The 12,838-nt window shown below is 37.7% G+C and overlaps 1 protein-coding gene across 8 annotated transcripts in view; it reads right to left on the bottom strand.

Moving 5' to 3' along the window:
• Positions 1-2,401: 2,401 nt before the first annotated feature.
• The window catches only part of stox2b (storkhead box 2b), an 84,515-nt gene continuing 74,078 nt past the window's right edge, over positions 2,402-12,838 (bottom strand). For 7 of the 8 annotated variants that reach the window (XM_017485334.3, XM_053685957.1, XM_017485336.3 and 4 more), the window contains one exon: positions 2,402-7,014. In XM_017485334.3, coding sequence (XP_017340823.1) covers positions 6,825-7,014 — 190 coding nt within the window. In that variant the 3' untranslated portion in view covers positions 2,402-6,824. The other variant, XM_017485335.3, reaches the window with a different exon arrangement.

The raw sequence follows: 12,838 nt of genomic DNA, 5'->3' as shown, positions 1-12,838 counted from the left end.
CATCAAGCTTTATTATTATTATTAATATTATTATTATTATTATTATAACAAATATCCAGTATCAGCCCTTTTGGGTTCTGATAATAAGACCAGGGTTATCCTTTTACAGTACAGAAATAAATTTTTCAATGTGTGCTCCCCCTTGCGGCTGTGCGCTGAACTGCAGTAACTGCAGCTGTGACCTTTATACACACTTCCACTGAATCCTGACAGCTGCGGATGACGAAGCTAAGTACATGTTAGGACCAAACCGCTGATAAGAACTCGTTGATCAGGGAGACTGGTGGAATTATGATTTTTTTAAAAATAAAAAATAAATAAAACAATAATAATTATATTCTAGATGATATTAGATTATATAAGGAATGAGTGAGCTAATGATATGAAAATGAATGAACATGAGAAGAATATAAACTAATGAATAATGAACATGTGAATGGTGATTAACACACACACACACACACACACACACACACTTGAACAGTGAATATGTCTGTCCTTTTTACAAGTTTTAAAATGTTCAAAAATCAAAAACTTCCTGTTTATTCACAGGTCTAAATAAAAATTTAAAAAAGTCAGCGTGGTCTCAGACATCTGGACTCCACTGTATATAACAAATAATAACAAATATTATGAACTTTTTGGGTAAGTATCCTCCTAAATGAATGACACCACTTTCACTTATAGAGACCAAAAATACAGTTTAAGCTGTACAATATTGACATTTGACTAGGGAGTGAAAACAGCAATCTAAATATGTGAAATTCAGGTCAGATGTAATCTGTAATTTAGTAAAGATATGTAAAGTTAACACCCCACATGTAACCACACATGTGGTTTTACATGCAACTTACTATAATTTGCTTGTAGAAGTGAATGCATCAAATTGTGGTGGTGATAAAGCAGTAATCTGTTAGCAGTGCACTACTACTACCATCAGGGTGGAAAATCACACCGCATTATCCAAAATTTCATTTTTAAATGTCCATTTAAATGTTCCAAAGGAAATGCAGCCTGAGAAATAGTGTATTTATGTTCTCTTTTGCAAACTAATGTGATCTAGGATCTGTAATTTTCCTGTTGCTATTATTAGTGCTGCCAACGTTCTAGCGCCACCATTGGGTCAAATTTGGGCCTAATTTGGAAATACGTTTATGGTCATAACTTTTGAACCGCATGTCCAAAATGCAAAAGTCCCTGGATTCCCTGGGTCGAGACGAGTTCAATGCACCATATGACATCAATTTCCACCTAAGAAGATTTTCCACCATCTTGGATTTTGTCAAAAACTGTTGTTTCACCACTACTCCTACAAATTTCATCCAATCAGCAGCAAATTTGGCACACATCATCTTCAGAGTAAAGCCGGGTTCACACGGTATGATTTTGGCCATGATTTGGTCATCTGAGACAAATTTTGAGAGTCCTAATATACTCCTATAATCCTAGGTCAAAATCTGTAGTCTTTGATATCTAGTTTGACACGTTCCCCGACAGCCGATTAACGGCCGTTGCGATCAAATTTTTCCTCCGATTAAATTCTGGCAGTGTCAGAAGATTTGAGGCACAGTCCTGTAGTGTGGCTTCTCCTACTCTGTACGAGTCTTCTTGCGTGTGTCCGTTTTTCACGTCTTGACTGTCGTACAGTCTGACATTAATGACGGCTGAGATCCTACAGTGTGACATGGCTTACAGCGGGGATCAAGTTCGTACAGTCCGACAAGCAACAGTCGCAACGGACTATTAAAAATCACACAGTGTGCACCCGGCTTAAGTTATCAAAAGAATTTTGAATAGTCTTAACGGTTTGCTCGTAATGGGCCAACAAACAAGAAGTGAGGCTATATCTCAGCAATGACCTTGCACACTGACACAAATCTTGGTAGGCATCTTCAGCACCATGCCCTGAGGCTACACAACAAATTTTGTGACAGTGCCACTTACTGGTCAAAAGTTATAACAACATGCTAGAAATGTATTAATCTAAGTGACATTTTTGCTACTACTCCTCCAAATTTTGTCTAATCTGCAGCAAATTTGGCTCACATCATCTTGAGATGTGTCTAAACAAAAATTATCAAAGTAACTCTGATATTCATTCTCCTATAACGGACTGGCAAATATGTGTAACTACAAATCATTCTTAAATGTCTTTGCCTATAGTTATGGCTCTGCTGTTGCCTATGCAACAATTGCAAAACCCTAATTTCTCCATCTGGGATTAATAAAGTATTATCTTATCTTATTATCTTAATTGTAGCACTTCTGTTAATGTACGGTTCAACAAGTCTGGGTGCCTAGCCCCCAAAATGCTGCTTGCAGCTTCAATTATTATTATTATTATTATTATTATTATTATTATTATTATTATTATTGTGGTGGATAGTTGTACCCTCTAGTTCAAAACACAAGTTCAGCATCAACAGATCACACCAAGTTAGTGATTGTTTGTTATTTTATTGTCTTAAAAAGTTACACAATACCCCGAGGGGCGGGGAAATCATATACACTAAACATTTAACACCACAACTACACAAGTAGGGACTTTTCAATATTACAGGCTTTACAAAAAAAATCCCTCTTTGAAGTTATTATACTGAGTATGACATAAACATCTCTTACAGCTCGACGTAACGTCACAATGAGGAATAATGTCTTCAAGAACGCTAAGAAACCCATCATGATAAGGGAAGACATCTTATGGACTATCCACATTTCATGTGAAATATGTTCAGTATAAACACAGCATCCATCTTGGATGGTTCGTCTGTTAGTTGGTCTTGTTTACAGCCATTACACATCAGGCATTTAGTGCAAACGTTTTAAAATCGCCATTCTCTCCAATGTTCTCTCCGTTATCTCAGGAAAGTCACGTTTCAGTGTGTGTGTGTTAGGAAGCAGAATGCAGAGCATTGGACTCGTCTCTCTGACACACATGGCGAATAGATTAGGGAAATGTTTTAAATTAAACTTACACTCCTTCAAATGGATCTTTAAAAGGCTTAGTATAGCAGTGTTCAGGAATCTGGATGATTATAGAAGGATTAAAGGGGAATAATATGACTACACGTGTGAAAATTATTTGGTTTTGGTTTAAGTTAATATTCCATGACTGCCAGGGAGTCACTGTGGGCCATGTGAAAAACCCTGCAAGAAATAGTGCAGCAAAAAAAAAAGAGGAAAAAAAAGCCCAGAAAAAAAATACTTTCCCCATAACTGTAGTCAGTACAAACATGTTTGGTGACCTTAAAAAAAAATTTAAAAAAAGGTTTTCAGGCTGAAGAAGTAAAGGACGAATAAGCATGTTTGGCTCAGAAATCATATTAATAACAAAAATACATAATATACCAATCAAATAGGAGCTACACTGCTGGTCAAAAGTTTTTGAACCCTTTTGAGTAATTTTTTAATTTTTTTTACATTTTTGTTAAGGACTGAGAAGTGTGCATCTTTTAATTTTATTGGTATCATTTATATTAGTGTGGATTTCTGGGAAAACCTTTCTTCTATATATTTCTGAATTCTGCAGATTTTCCTGACCTGAAATATCCACACACTTATCCTACACAAGGTCACGGGACATCTGGAGCCTATCCCAGGGGACTCGGGGCATGAAACACCCGGGGGGGGGGCATCATATATATTAATTAGCCTTACAGTTGATCCAGTTGATTTGATCACTGTCTAACAAAGTCAAACCTAGGCTTACAATAACTGCTTCATTTTTTTAATATAAAGCACCTGCATACAGTGGCAAGAAAAAGTATGTGAACCATTTAGAATTACCTGCATTTGTGCATAAATTGGTCTTAAAATTTGGTTTGATCTTCATCTAAGTTACAGTAATCAACAAACAAACAATCTGTTTTAACTAATAACACACATTGTTGTATTGTGCTTGTACATATTAAATATATGATGAAGAAATTCACAGTAAAAAGTTGGAAAACGTATGTGCCTATAAACCCTAGGATAATGACTTCAACAAAAGCTAATTAGAGTTGGAAGTTGGCAAACCTGGCGTCCAATTAATGAGACCATTAATGTGGGTTAGAACGACTTTGACTTATAAAAAACACTCAAACATTTTAACTTTGCTATTCACAAGAAGCATCTGCTGATGTGAACCATGCCTTGCAAAAGAAGAAATCTCAGAAGACCTATGATCAGGAATTGTTGAGTTGCTTAAAGCTCTAAAGGGTTACAAAGATATCTGAAAGACCTTGGATATTCATCCGTCCACTGTTAGACAAACTGACTATAAATAGAGACAATTTAGTACTCTGGCTACTCTCCCTAGAAGTGGCTGCAAAGCCAAGATGTCTCAAAGACACATCACAGAATACTCAATGAGGTACAAAAGAACCCTAGAGTGACAGCTAATGACTTGAAGAAATCATTGGAACTGGTTAACGTCTCTGTTCATGAATCTACTATACGGAAAACATTACACAGGCATGGTGTCCATGGCAGGACATCTGCACGCCTGGAGTTTGCCAAAGACCTTGACACTCCACAACGATAATGGGAAAAAGTTTTGTGGGCTGATGAAACTAAGGTCGAGTTGTTTGGAAAGAAGACACAGCACTGCATGGTATAATAATGGCACCGCATACCAACATGAAAACATCGTCCCAACAGCTAAGTCGGTGGAGGGAATGTCCTGATTTGGGGCTGCTTTGCTGCTTCGGGGGCCTGGACTACTTGTAATCATTGAGGGAAAAAAATTTAATTCTCAAGTTTATCAACATATCCTACAGGATAATATCAGGGTGGCTGTACACCAGCTAAAGCTCAGTAGAAGTTGGGTGATGCAGCTGGACAATGAACCTAAACATTAAGGTAAATCCAATACAGAATGGCTTCAAAAAAGAAAGAAAGAAAGAAAGAAAGAAAATGCACCTTTTGGCATGGCCCAGTCAGAACCCAAAACTCAACTCCATAGAAATGCTGTGGAATGACCTCAATAGAGCTGTTCACACAATATACCCTAAGAATATAATAATTCCTGTGAACGTTGTGCAGGTCTAATCCACAGCTACCAGAAATGCTTGGTTGAGGTTATTGCTACTGAAGGAGGATTGACCAGCTATTAAGTACCGTACTGTGTTCACTTACTTTTTCCACAGCACTGTGAATGTTTAATGGGATGTGTTCAATAAAGACACGAATGATTATAATTGTTTGTGTGTTGTTGGCTTAAGCACGTTGTGTTTGTCTATACTTGTGACTTGGATAAAAATGAGATCACATTTTATGACCAATTAATGCAGAAAACCAACTAATCCCAAAGGTATCACATACTTTTTCTTGCCATTGTATAGTCCCACTACAATCTGAGCATGTCCAATAAACATATCCTTAAATACAAACGTGTAGTTACTGGACTGAACACTTGCTAATTAATTTTTTTCCTCATGTAAGTGGAGATGCTGGGTGAGCTGTCATAAAACATTCATGCTCAGAAGCTTTTCACTGGCAGTGTGTACAATCATCTGATTCTAACCTACAGGCTTGAGAACATATGAAATTAAGTGCTAAGAAACAAAATGGCTGCTGAGGCTGTTTTTAGCTCGATGTTGTCCTTTTGTCCATTTTAATAGATAACAATGTATCATACAGTGTCAGAAACCACATTTTAGATACCGAACACCTCAACATTGTTAGCTACTTTAGCCTCCAGTGCAATACCTAAGAAGCAAATGTTAAGACACCAAACATGGCTTAGCTGATCGCCTGCATTGGAGTAAGAGGAAAATTGTAAGCTGGATAAATGTGTGTGCCAAATTAAATAGAAAGTGTAAGATAAAGAGAGTCTTATAGCTATTCAAACCAAATCCAGATGATTAAGAAGTCCTGTATTTTTTTTAAAGTCCACAGTCACAAAGAATTGTAAATTAGATTTCTAGCACTTTATTGTGGGTAACATTAGCACCTTCACCATCTGTCTCAGCTCAGAAAGCGCCCACAGCTTGTTCACAGTTTGCAAGCTGCTAACCGTGGGCTTGACCAAATGGAAGAAACGCCATCCGTGTCACTATTAGCCATCATACCAAAGTGTGGAGGTAGCAGTGTGTGTTTTTTTTTCTGTCATCTTGTTCAGTAGTTCAGAGCACCGGGTTAAAATAGAAAATTGAAAAAGGAAAGAAGGAAAAGAAAAAAAAAATCAACGGCTGGTGGAGAGCATCCAGATCTCTGTCCTGTCCTAGATACGCAATTCATTTTTAGCCAAGAGAAGAATAGCACCTGTTGTATCAAAATTTGTATGAATTTCTTAGGGTTTTTATACAATGGATGCTTGATGCGTATGTATGAAAATATTCCTTTCTTTTTTCTTTCTTTTTTTTTGGTTTGGCGACAATTCAGCTATAAACAGAAAAAGGATTTTGTTGACCAAGGTGTCTGAATCGGATCCGGATCGTGAAGGGCACTGAGAGAACCGGTCTCGAGAGCAGGTGCACAGGACTGCACTTGTGAGAAATAGCTCTAAAGTTCTCTAAAGAGTCTATCTTCGCAGAACAAGGTGTGGAACTATGATTGACCTGAGAGTAGAGAATCAACACTGAACACGGTCGAGAACAAGTTGTCGGAGGCAAATCTGCAAAGGTTACGGAGACCCGTAGTTCCTTAGATCAACTTATTTAAATCAAAAAATTAGAGCAGTTTCATACAACAAACAGCAACAGTCATTATGAAGCTTTTTTTTTAAACCAATCCCAAGGTACCTAAAATAATGTCGTTTTTAATGGGTGTGTTTCAATTTATTTGACAATGCTTCAGTACGTTTAATGAGTTGTCCTTTCCTCCATGCTCCAGTTCCTTGTTTACACGCTGGTAATTGAGGCTTGTTTCTCTGGACGAGCGGCGGGTGGCTCTGGAACCGGCTGGAAAGCAGGTACGTGGTATGGAGGCGGGGGTCTCTTGCCGCCCATGTGCCTGGGACTCAGAGCCATGTTCTGCCGCCGGTTATTGTCCACGTTGCTTGATGTGTTGGAAGCAAGGCTCTCGCGAGTGCTAGGGCCCAGAGAGAGAGAAAGAGAAAGAAGAAGAAGAAGAGAAAGAAAGAGAGAAAGCAAAAGGTGTTACAGTGGAGAAAAGATGACGAGGGTTAAATAGTAACAGAGATCAGTGCGAAAGCAAAAGGAAAAGGAAAGACGAACAGAAACGGAGCCAGACAGGAAAGCACAGCATCATGACATGACCCTGGTCATATCTGTAGAAAAACAGTAAAGACATTTTCATTCTTTAGGAAAATGACTACATTTGCACCTGGTCATTTTAAGCATCTTGTATCTGGACTGTGTTGAGAGGTGAGATGTAACGAAGTACAATTATTTTGTTACTGTAATTAAGTCTGGTTTTTAAGGAGTTGCAGTCAATTGAACGCAAGTCAATGTGTCGATCCTGAACAATACATTGAGACGAGTTCATTTAAAACTAGCGTGATGTAGAATTTTATATATTTTGTAAAATGATCATGGGTCAAAACTTGAGGTAATACCTTTCTACATTTACTTCAGCAGAGGATTTGTTGTAGATAAGTAGATGCACTGTTCTTTGAGCAAAGAAATTCGGGTAAATGTGCAAATCAGCTTACAAATCTCTGGTGGCGTTCCTCAAAGTTTCAGTTCCATGCTGTTTGTAATGACTTTAAACTCAGAGGAACATGCAATTTAGTGGTAGATGTTTAGAAGAAGGTACCAATGCACTACGATGCTCCACAGCTCAATCTGAGCATGAGAACAAAGTGAAGGCTGGTGGGAATTAAGAAGTTCCCAGTAGAAACAGATGCATTTCCATTTGTATAACATCTGGCCAAATATGTCTCAGATCCTGTTTAGGATATATATATATATATATATATATATATATATATATATATATATATATATATATATATATATATATATATATATATATATATATATATAGATTTTTTTTTTTTTTAAAAGCAAAATGTAAAAGCATTTCAGATGCAGCTGAAACAGATTTCAATCAGAGAGCCGCATCAGGAATTTTGGTAAGATGGATTATGTAAATACAGCTGTATGATTCAGCCAAAACCTCTCAAAACCCCTCCTTCCAAACCAAAACTGCTGAAAGAACACATTTGCCATGCAAAATCATGATTTTTAAAAAAATACTAAAACAAGTAACAACACTGAGTGGTGGTTGCCCAGTGTGCTGCTTTGCAATAAAATAAGTAAATAAATAAATCTTAATATAAAGATGCATAAAATGACCAGTATACATGGTCTTGCTGACTAAACTGAATCATAATCTGTTTAGATTAGCTTTAAAACCGGAATGGCTGCATTTAGACCTGTATTTTTACATGACATATGACTGGTGTAATTAGGGTTCTCCTACTAAACCTGCAATTAGCTCAACTTTCTTTCTGCTAAAGTAGAATAGAATGGTCCCCTGTTTTTCTGGTTTTCCACTCTCCTGTCAGCGCTCATAACAAAAACATAGGAATTACTATAAGAAAACCAGGACCAAAATGCCAACCAGTAGTTTAGACACTCCTGGCTGATTTCTGTCACGCCACAAGAATTGAAAATATTCAGAAAAAAAAAAATCTACTAGAACCACAACAAAGCAGTTACAATAACAAAGCACATTAATTGGATGGTGAGATCTTGTGTCTTCAGTGTAACTTCGCTCCACCTGGAACCAATTGGTGTGGTTTGAATTGAATTGAGTCATCCAATTATTTAAAAAAAAAACAAAACAAAACAAACAACAACAACAAAAAAACAGCTCAGGGAACATCAGGTTCTGATTCACTGCTCAGCAATTCGGCTCTTGCAACTGAGAACGTCCAAATCACATCACCATAAAATGGTTGGAAAGTTTGATGACTGAGGTTTGATGCGTTAGTGGTTTTAACTGCACGTTCTGTATACAGTGTGAGTGCGGGATGCCAAGGAGGCTCAATTTTTCCACAGTTTGGTGTCTGTTGGTATTGAAAGCGAAAAAAAGAACATTGGTGTGGCAAGAGAAGCTATTTCCTTAATATAGAACTGGGTTTTTTTGTTTTTTTTTGGTCGAAACACTTAGGCGAGATCAATCCAAATAAGACAAATTCAGAAGTTAGGTTGAACTTCCATCTCTTCTTTGTTCTTTTTCTTTGTTCTTAACACAACAGTACAAACAGTACAAGTGGGAATGAATGCAACACACACACACACACACACACATACACACATAGAACTTGGGGAAATAAATACAGCAAACGGAGTACAACATGAAAAACACAGCGTTGTTTAATTCATAAAGACAATTCACATAATTAATTATAAAAAAAATAAAAATAAAAAAAAAGACATACAGGGCACATTTTTGCTTCCATGAATGTATGAAATGTGTTGAGAGAATTTTTTTTTGCCTCTTACCATTATCTGTACACTCCAACTATACCATTCCTTATCGCTGATGTAGTACTCTCAGGCGTACACCCTTTTCTAACCTAGATATTTCTAACCTAGAAAGGTGCATATAGTGCACCTTTAAATTCCACAAGAAATGGCTTGATTGGATTCCGAATGCTGAATTATTTCCTTTTAAAACAGAAAGTCAGAGTGACTGTACAGCTTGACTGACTTACACAACAGCCAATAGCGTTTGAGATACGGAAAATCCAAACAATCCTGACAGTAGTTTATTGGGCTAGCTAAACACAGAACTACGGAAGACCCAAGCGGTCATGCATTTCGAGTACACAAAAAATTAAGTGGTGATCACAAGAAAACAACTTTTATGTCGATATCATGAGAAAATTAAGCAAGAAAGAAAATAATAATAATTCCGTAGAGACTGTAGGGATTTCTCACTGCCAACTTCGCCCAAAACAGTTAACTTGAACAAGACCAATATCCTAGATGACAAGATTGTGCAAGACTTTGTAGCTGTACTGTAGGTTTGAGCCCAAGATGAACAGCCAAAAACACCCCAATGAACCATGATTCTTGCGAACGATCTGCTGCTGTAGAGTAATGTTCTAGAGAGCGTATAACTGGATGGTCACAAGATTAGTACTCGTCAGAAAACTGTAATCACTTTCCCAGAATTGTTTGTCCCAACTATGACAATAAAGCAAGAATACATACACTAAGTGTCAGGTACAAAAAGCTCTGAAATGCCAATTTTGATCTCATGACCACTTTAAAGTCCAATTATGTACCTTGAATCTTTTTTTAAAAAGGTACAATATATCCATATATTAAAAGGTATAAAGCATAAGAGTACCACCCTAGAGACAAGATGCAGGTACAGTTAAATACCATTTTTTTCTGAGAGTGTACAGTGAATTCCCACGCTCAGGCAATGATGCTAACTTACTAACCTCTTGTTCTATTTGCTCATGAATTTTACGACACGATGGGAAATGTAGATTCTTAAATTACAGCACGCAAGCAGAAGCGGGAAGATCAGCAGACCTGGCCTACTGCATGGAACACATTATTCAAAGCACTGGTTTTTGGCTCCTGTCTAAAGGCTGTTGGATTATTGGACTGTTGTGTGGGAATGTCGAGAGAATGAACAGGCTGTGGTTTGACAGCTTTCAGACATCTGGGAGGCAGTGCCACAAATAATAATAATAATAAAAAAAGATGTACTGTCGGGACTGGAGGGCAAAGACACAAACATGGCATAAAAGGGGAGTACTTCTGAGTTGCGCGGTGTGCTCGAGGCATCAAGGTTAATACTGCAGTAGAATTCATGAACATTCGTGCAATGTTTTTCAAATCCTGTCCCTGCAGACTTTTAAAGTTTTCCTACTCTAAACACACACAATCCAACCCACGAGCTAGTTATCGAGCCATACGTAAGTCAGATCAGGTCTGTGTGGAGCAGGGAATACTCACATCTGTATAGGACAGTAGGTTGAGAAACCCTGCTTTAGGACATGAAAATCTATAGAGTATAAATGCTTGGTTACGGTAGCATGTCTGTCTATCAACAAATTGCAAAGGTTTATTTATGAACTGAATTTTTTTTGCTTCTGCCGCTGGAAGAGCACACAATGCAACCAAACCACAATCAAAGAAATATGAACAACACTCATGTACACTTGGACAACAGCGATCAAGGGTACAAAAAAAAATAAATCTACAATGTAAACAAAACAGAAAATGAAACACAAACAATTAATCAGTTAAAAAGTGTAAACACTTCCGAAACAAACTTGGTAGAGGTATAGACGTAGTACCCACTAGAAAATATACAGGTCATGTGACTTTTTAATAGTAATCATCAAATAAAATTAGATTACATTTGTGACCTAAACAATTAGGTAGGTTTATATTTTGAGTTACTTTGTGAGCTTTCCAATTTAAAAAAGTTACACAAGCTAGTTAGAATGCTGAAAAACAGGACGGTTTGGCAACCAATGAAAACTTGAAAGCTGCATCACTGTAATAATGAGCCCCAGGATACATCACTGTCTTTTTTTGTCTTAATAGCTGGTGTCCTAAATAGAAAATGCTACTGGCAATAGAGTTGGAATGTGTCATTTTGTCCTGATAACACACACAGGTTTTTACACCAACAGCATAGTCAGTCATCCTTATTGTTACTCATGCGCATAGTGACTTTATTGAAACACATTATTTACACGCTTGGACCAGGTGTGTGGTTTGTGGCCTACCAAGTGGCACAAATAGTGCTTTCCCACTGGACAGTGCAGTACAACACCATACTATTAGTAATTAAAATCTAGAACTAGCCATATGCTTGTCGTCGTGCATCACATAATAGCTGTGAAAGTAGGTGGAGTTCTCTAGAGGTTGAACAGTAAACGCTAGACAAAAGCATAAACTGCGGTAAAAAAAAGGAATTTGTCAGGAATAAAACACAATTGGTCAACAATGAGATATCATACTTTTTTTTATCCGTTTATATTTATATTTTGTGGCTATTCCATAACATTAAATGTGTTACTTCCCGTTATTATTTATGCTATAGCAGCTATAACAACTGTTCCCTCGCTAGCTTCTCTTTTTCTCTCTTCATGTTAATAATAAAAAATTGCAGCTTGTCACATTCCAGAGAACCTGCAAAGCCCTAGATACTAAATATTTTCCCATGTTGAAAAACAGCTTAACCTCTGACTGTTACAAAGTACTGACAAAAGAGACTTGTTCAAAATCTTATTTTATGTGGAGCACCATACAAGGCCCCATGTAACTTGTTACTATCCATCCATCCATCCATTTTCTGTACCACTTATCCTTACTGGGTTGCAGGGAACCTGGAGCCTATCCCAGGGGACATGGGGCACAAGGCAGGGGACACCCTGGACAGGGTGCCAATCCATCGCAGGGCACAATCACACACATTCACACACTCAAATTCACACACTACGGACACTTTGGACATTCTAATCAGCCTACAATGCATCAGTCTACTGTCTATAGTCTATGTAATCAGCCTACAGTCTCTGGACTGGGGGAGGAAACCGGAGTACCCAGAGGAAACCCCCGAAGCACGGGGAGAACATGCAAACTCCGCATGCAGGGCTGTGGCGGGAATCGAACCCTCAACCGTGCAGGTGTGAGGCAAATGTACTACCATTAAGCCACCGTTGCCCCCTAACTTGTTACTATAGAAACAATAATGTATTAGCAAGAGCACATTAATATCAGCCTGTGATTTGCCTTGCAGCTGGAGCTAACGTCAGGTTTTGATTCGTTTTCTGTAACATAAGCTCTATCAGAATTGAGAATTCAATGGTGCTGTGGTATAACATACCATGCAGAACTACGCTGTCCAGTGGAAAAATTACAAGAGTTGCTGTTGTGCAGAATCAGTTTTAATTTTTTATTTATGAAGT

This window comes from Ictalurus punctatus, chromosome 14 (genome assembly GCF_001660625.3).
Source record: "Ictalurus punctatus breed USDA103 chromosome 14, Coco_2.0, whole genome shotgun sequence".
Lineage (NCBI taxonomy): Eukaryota > Metazoa > Chordata > Actinopteri > Siluriformes > Ictaluridae > Ictalurus > Ictalurus punctatus.
This window is presented reverse-complemented; position numbering and strand designations above follow the sequence as displayed.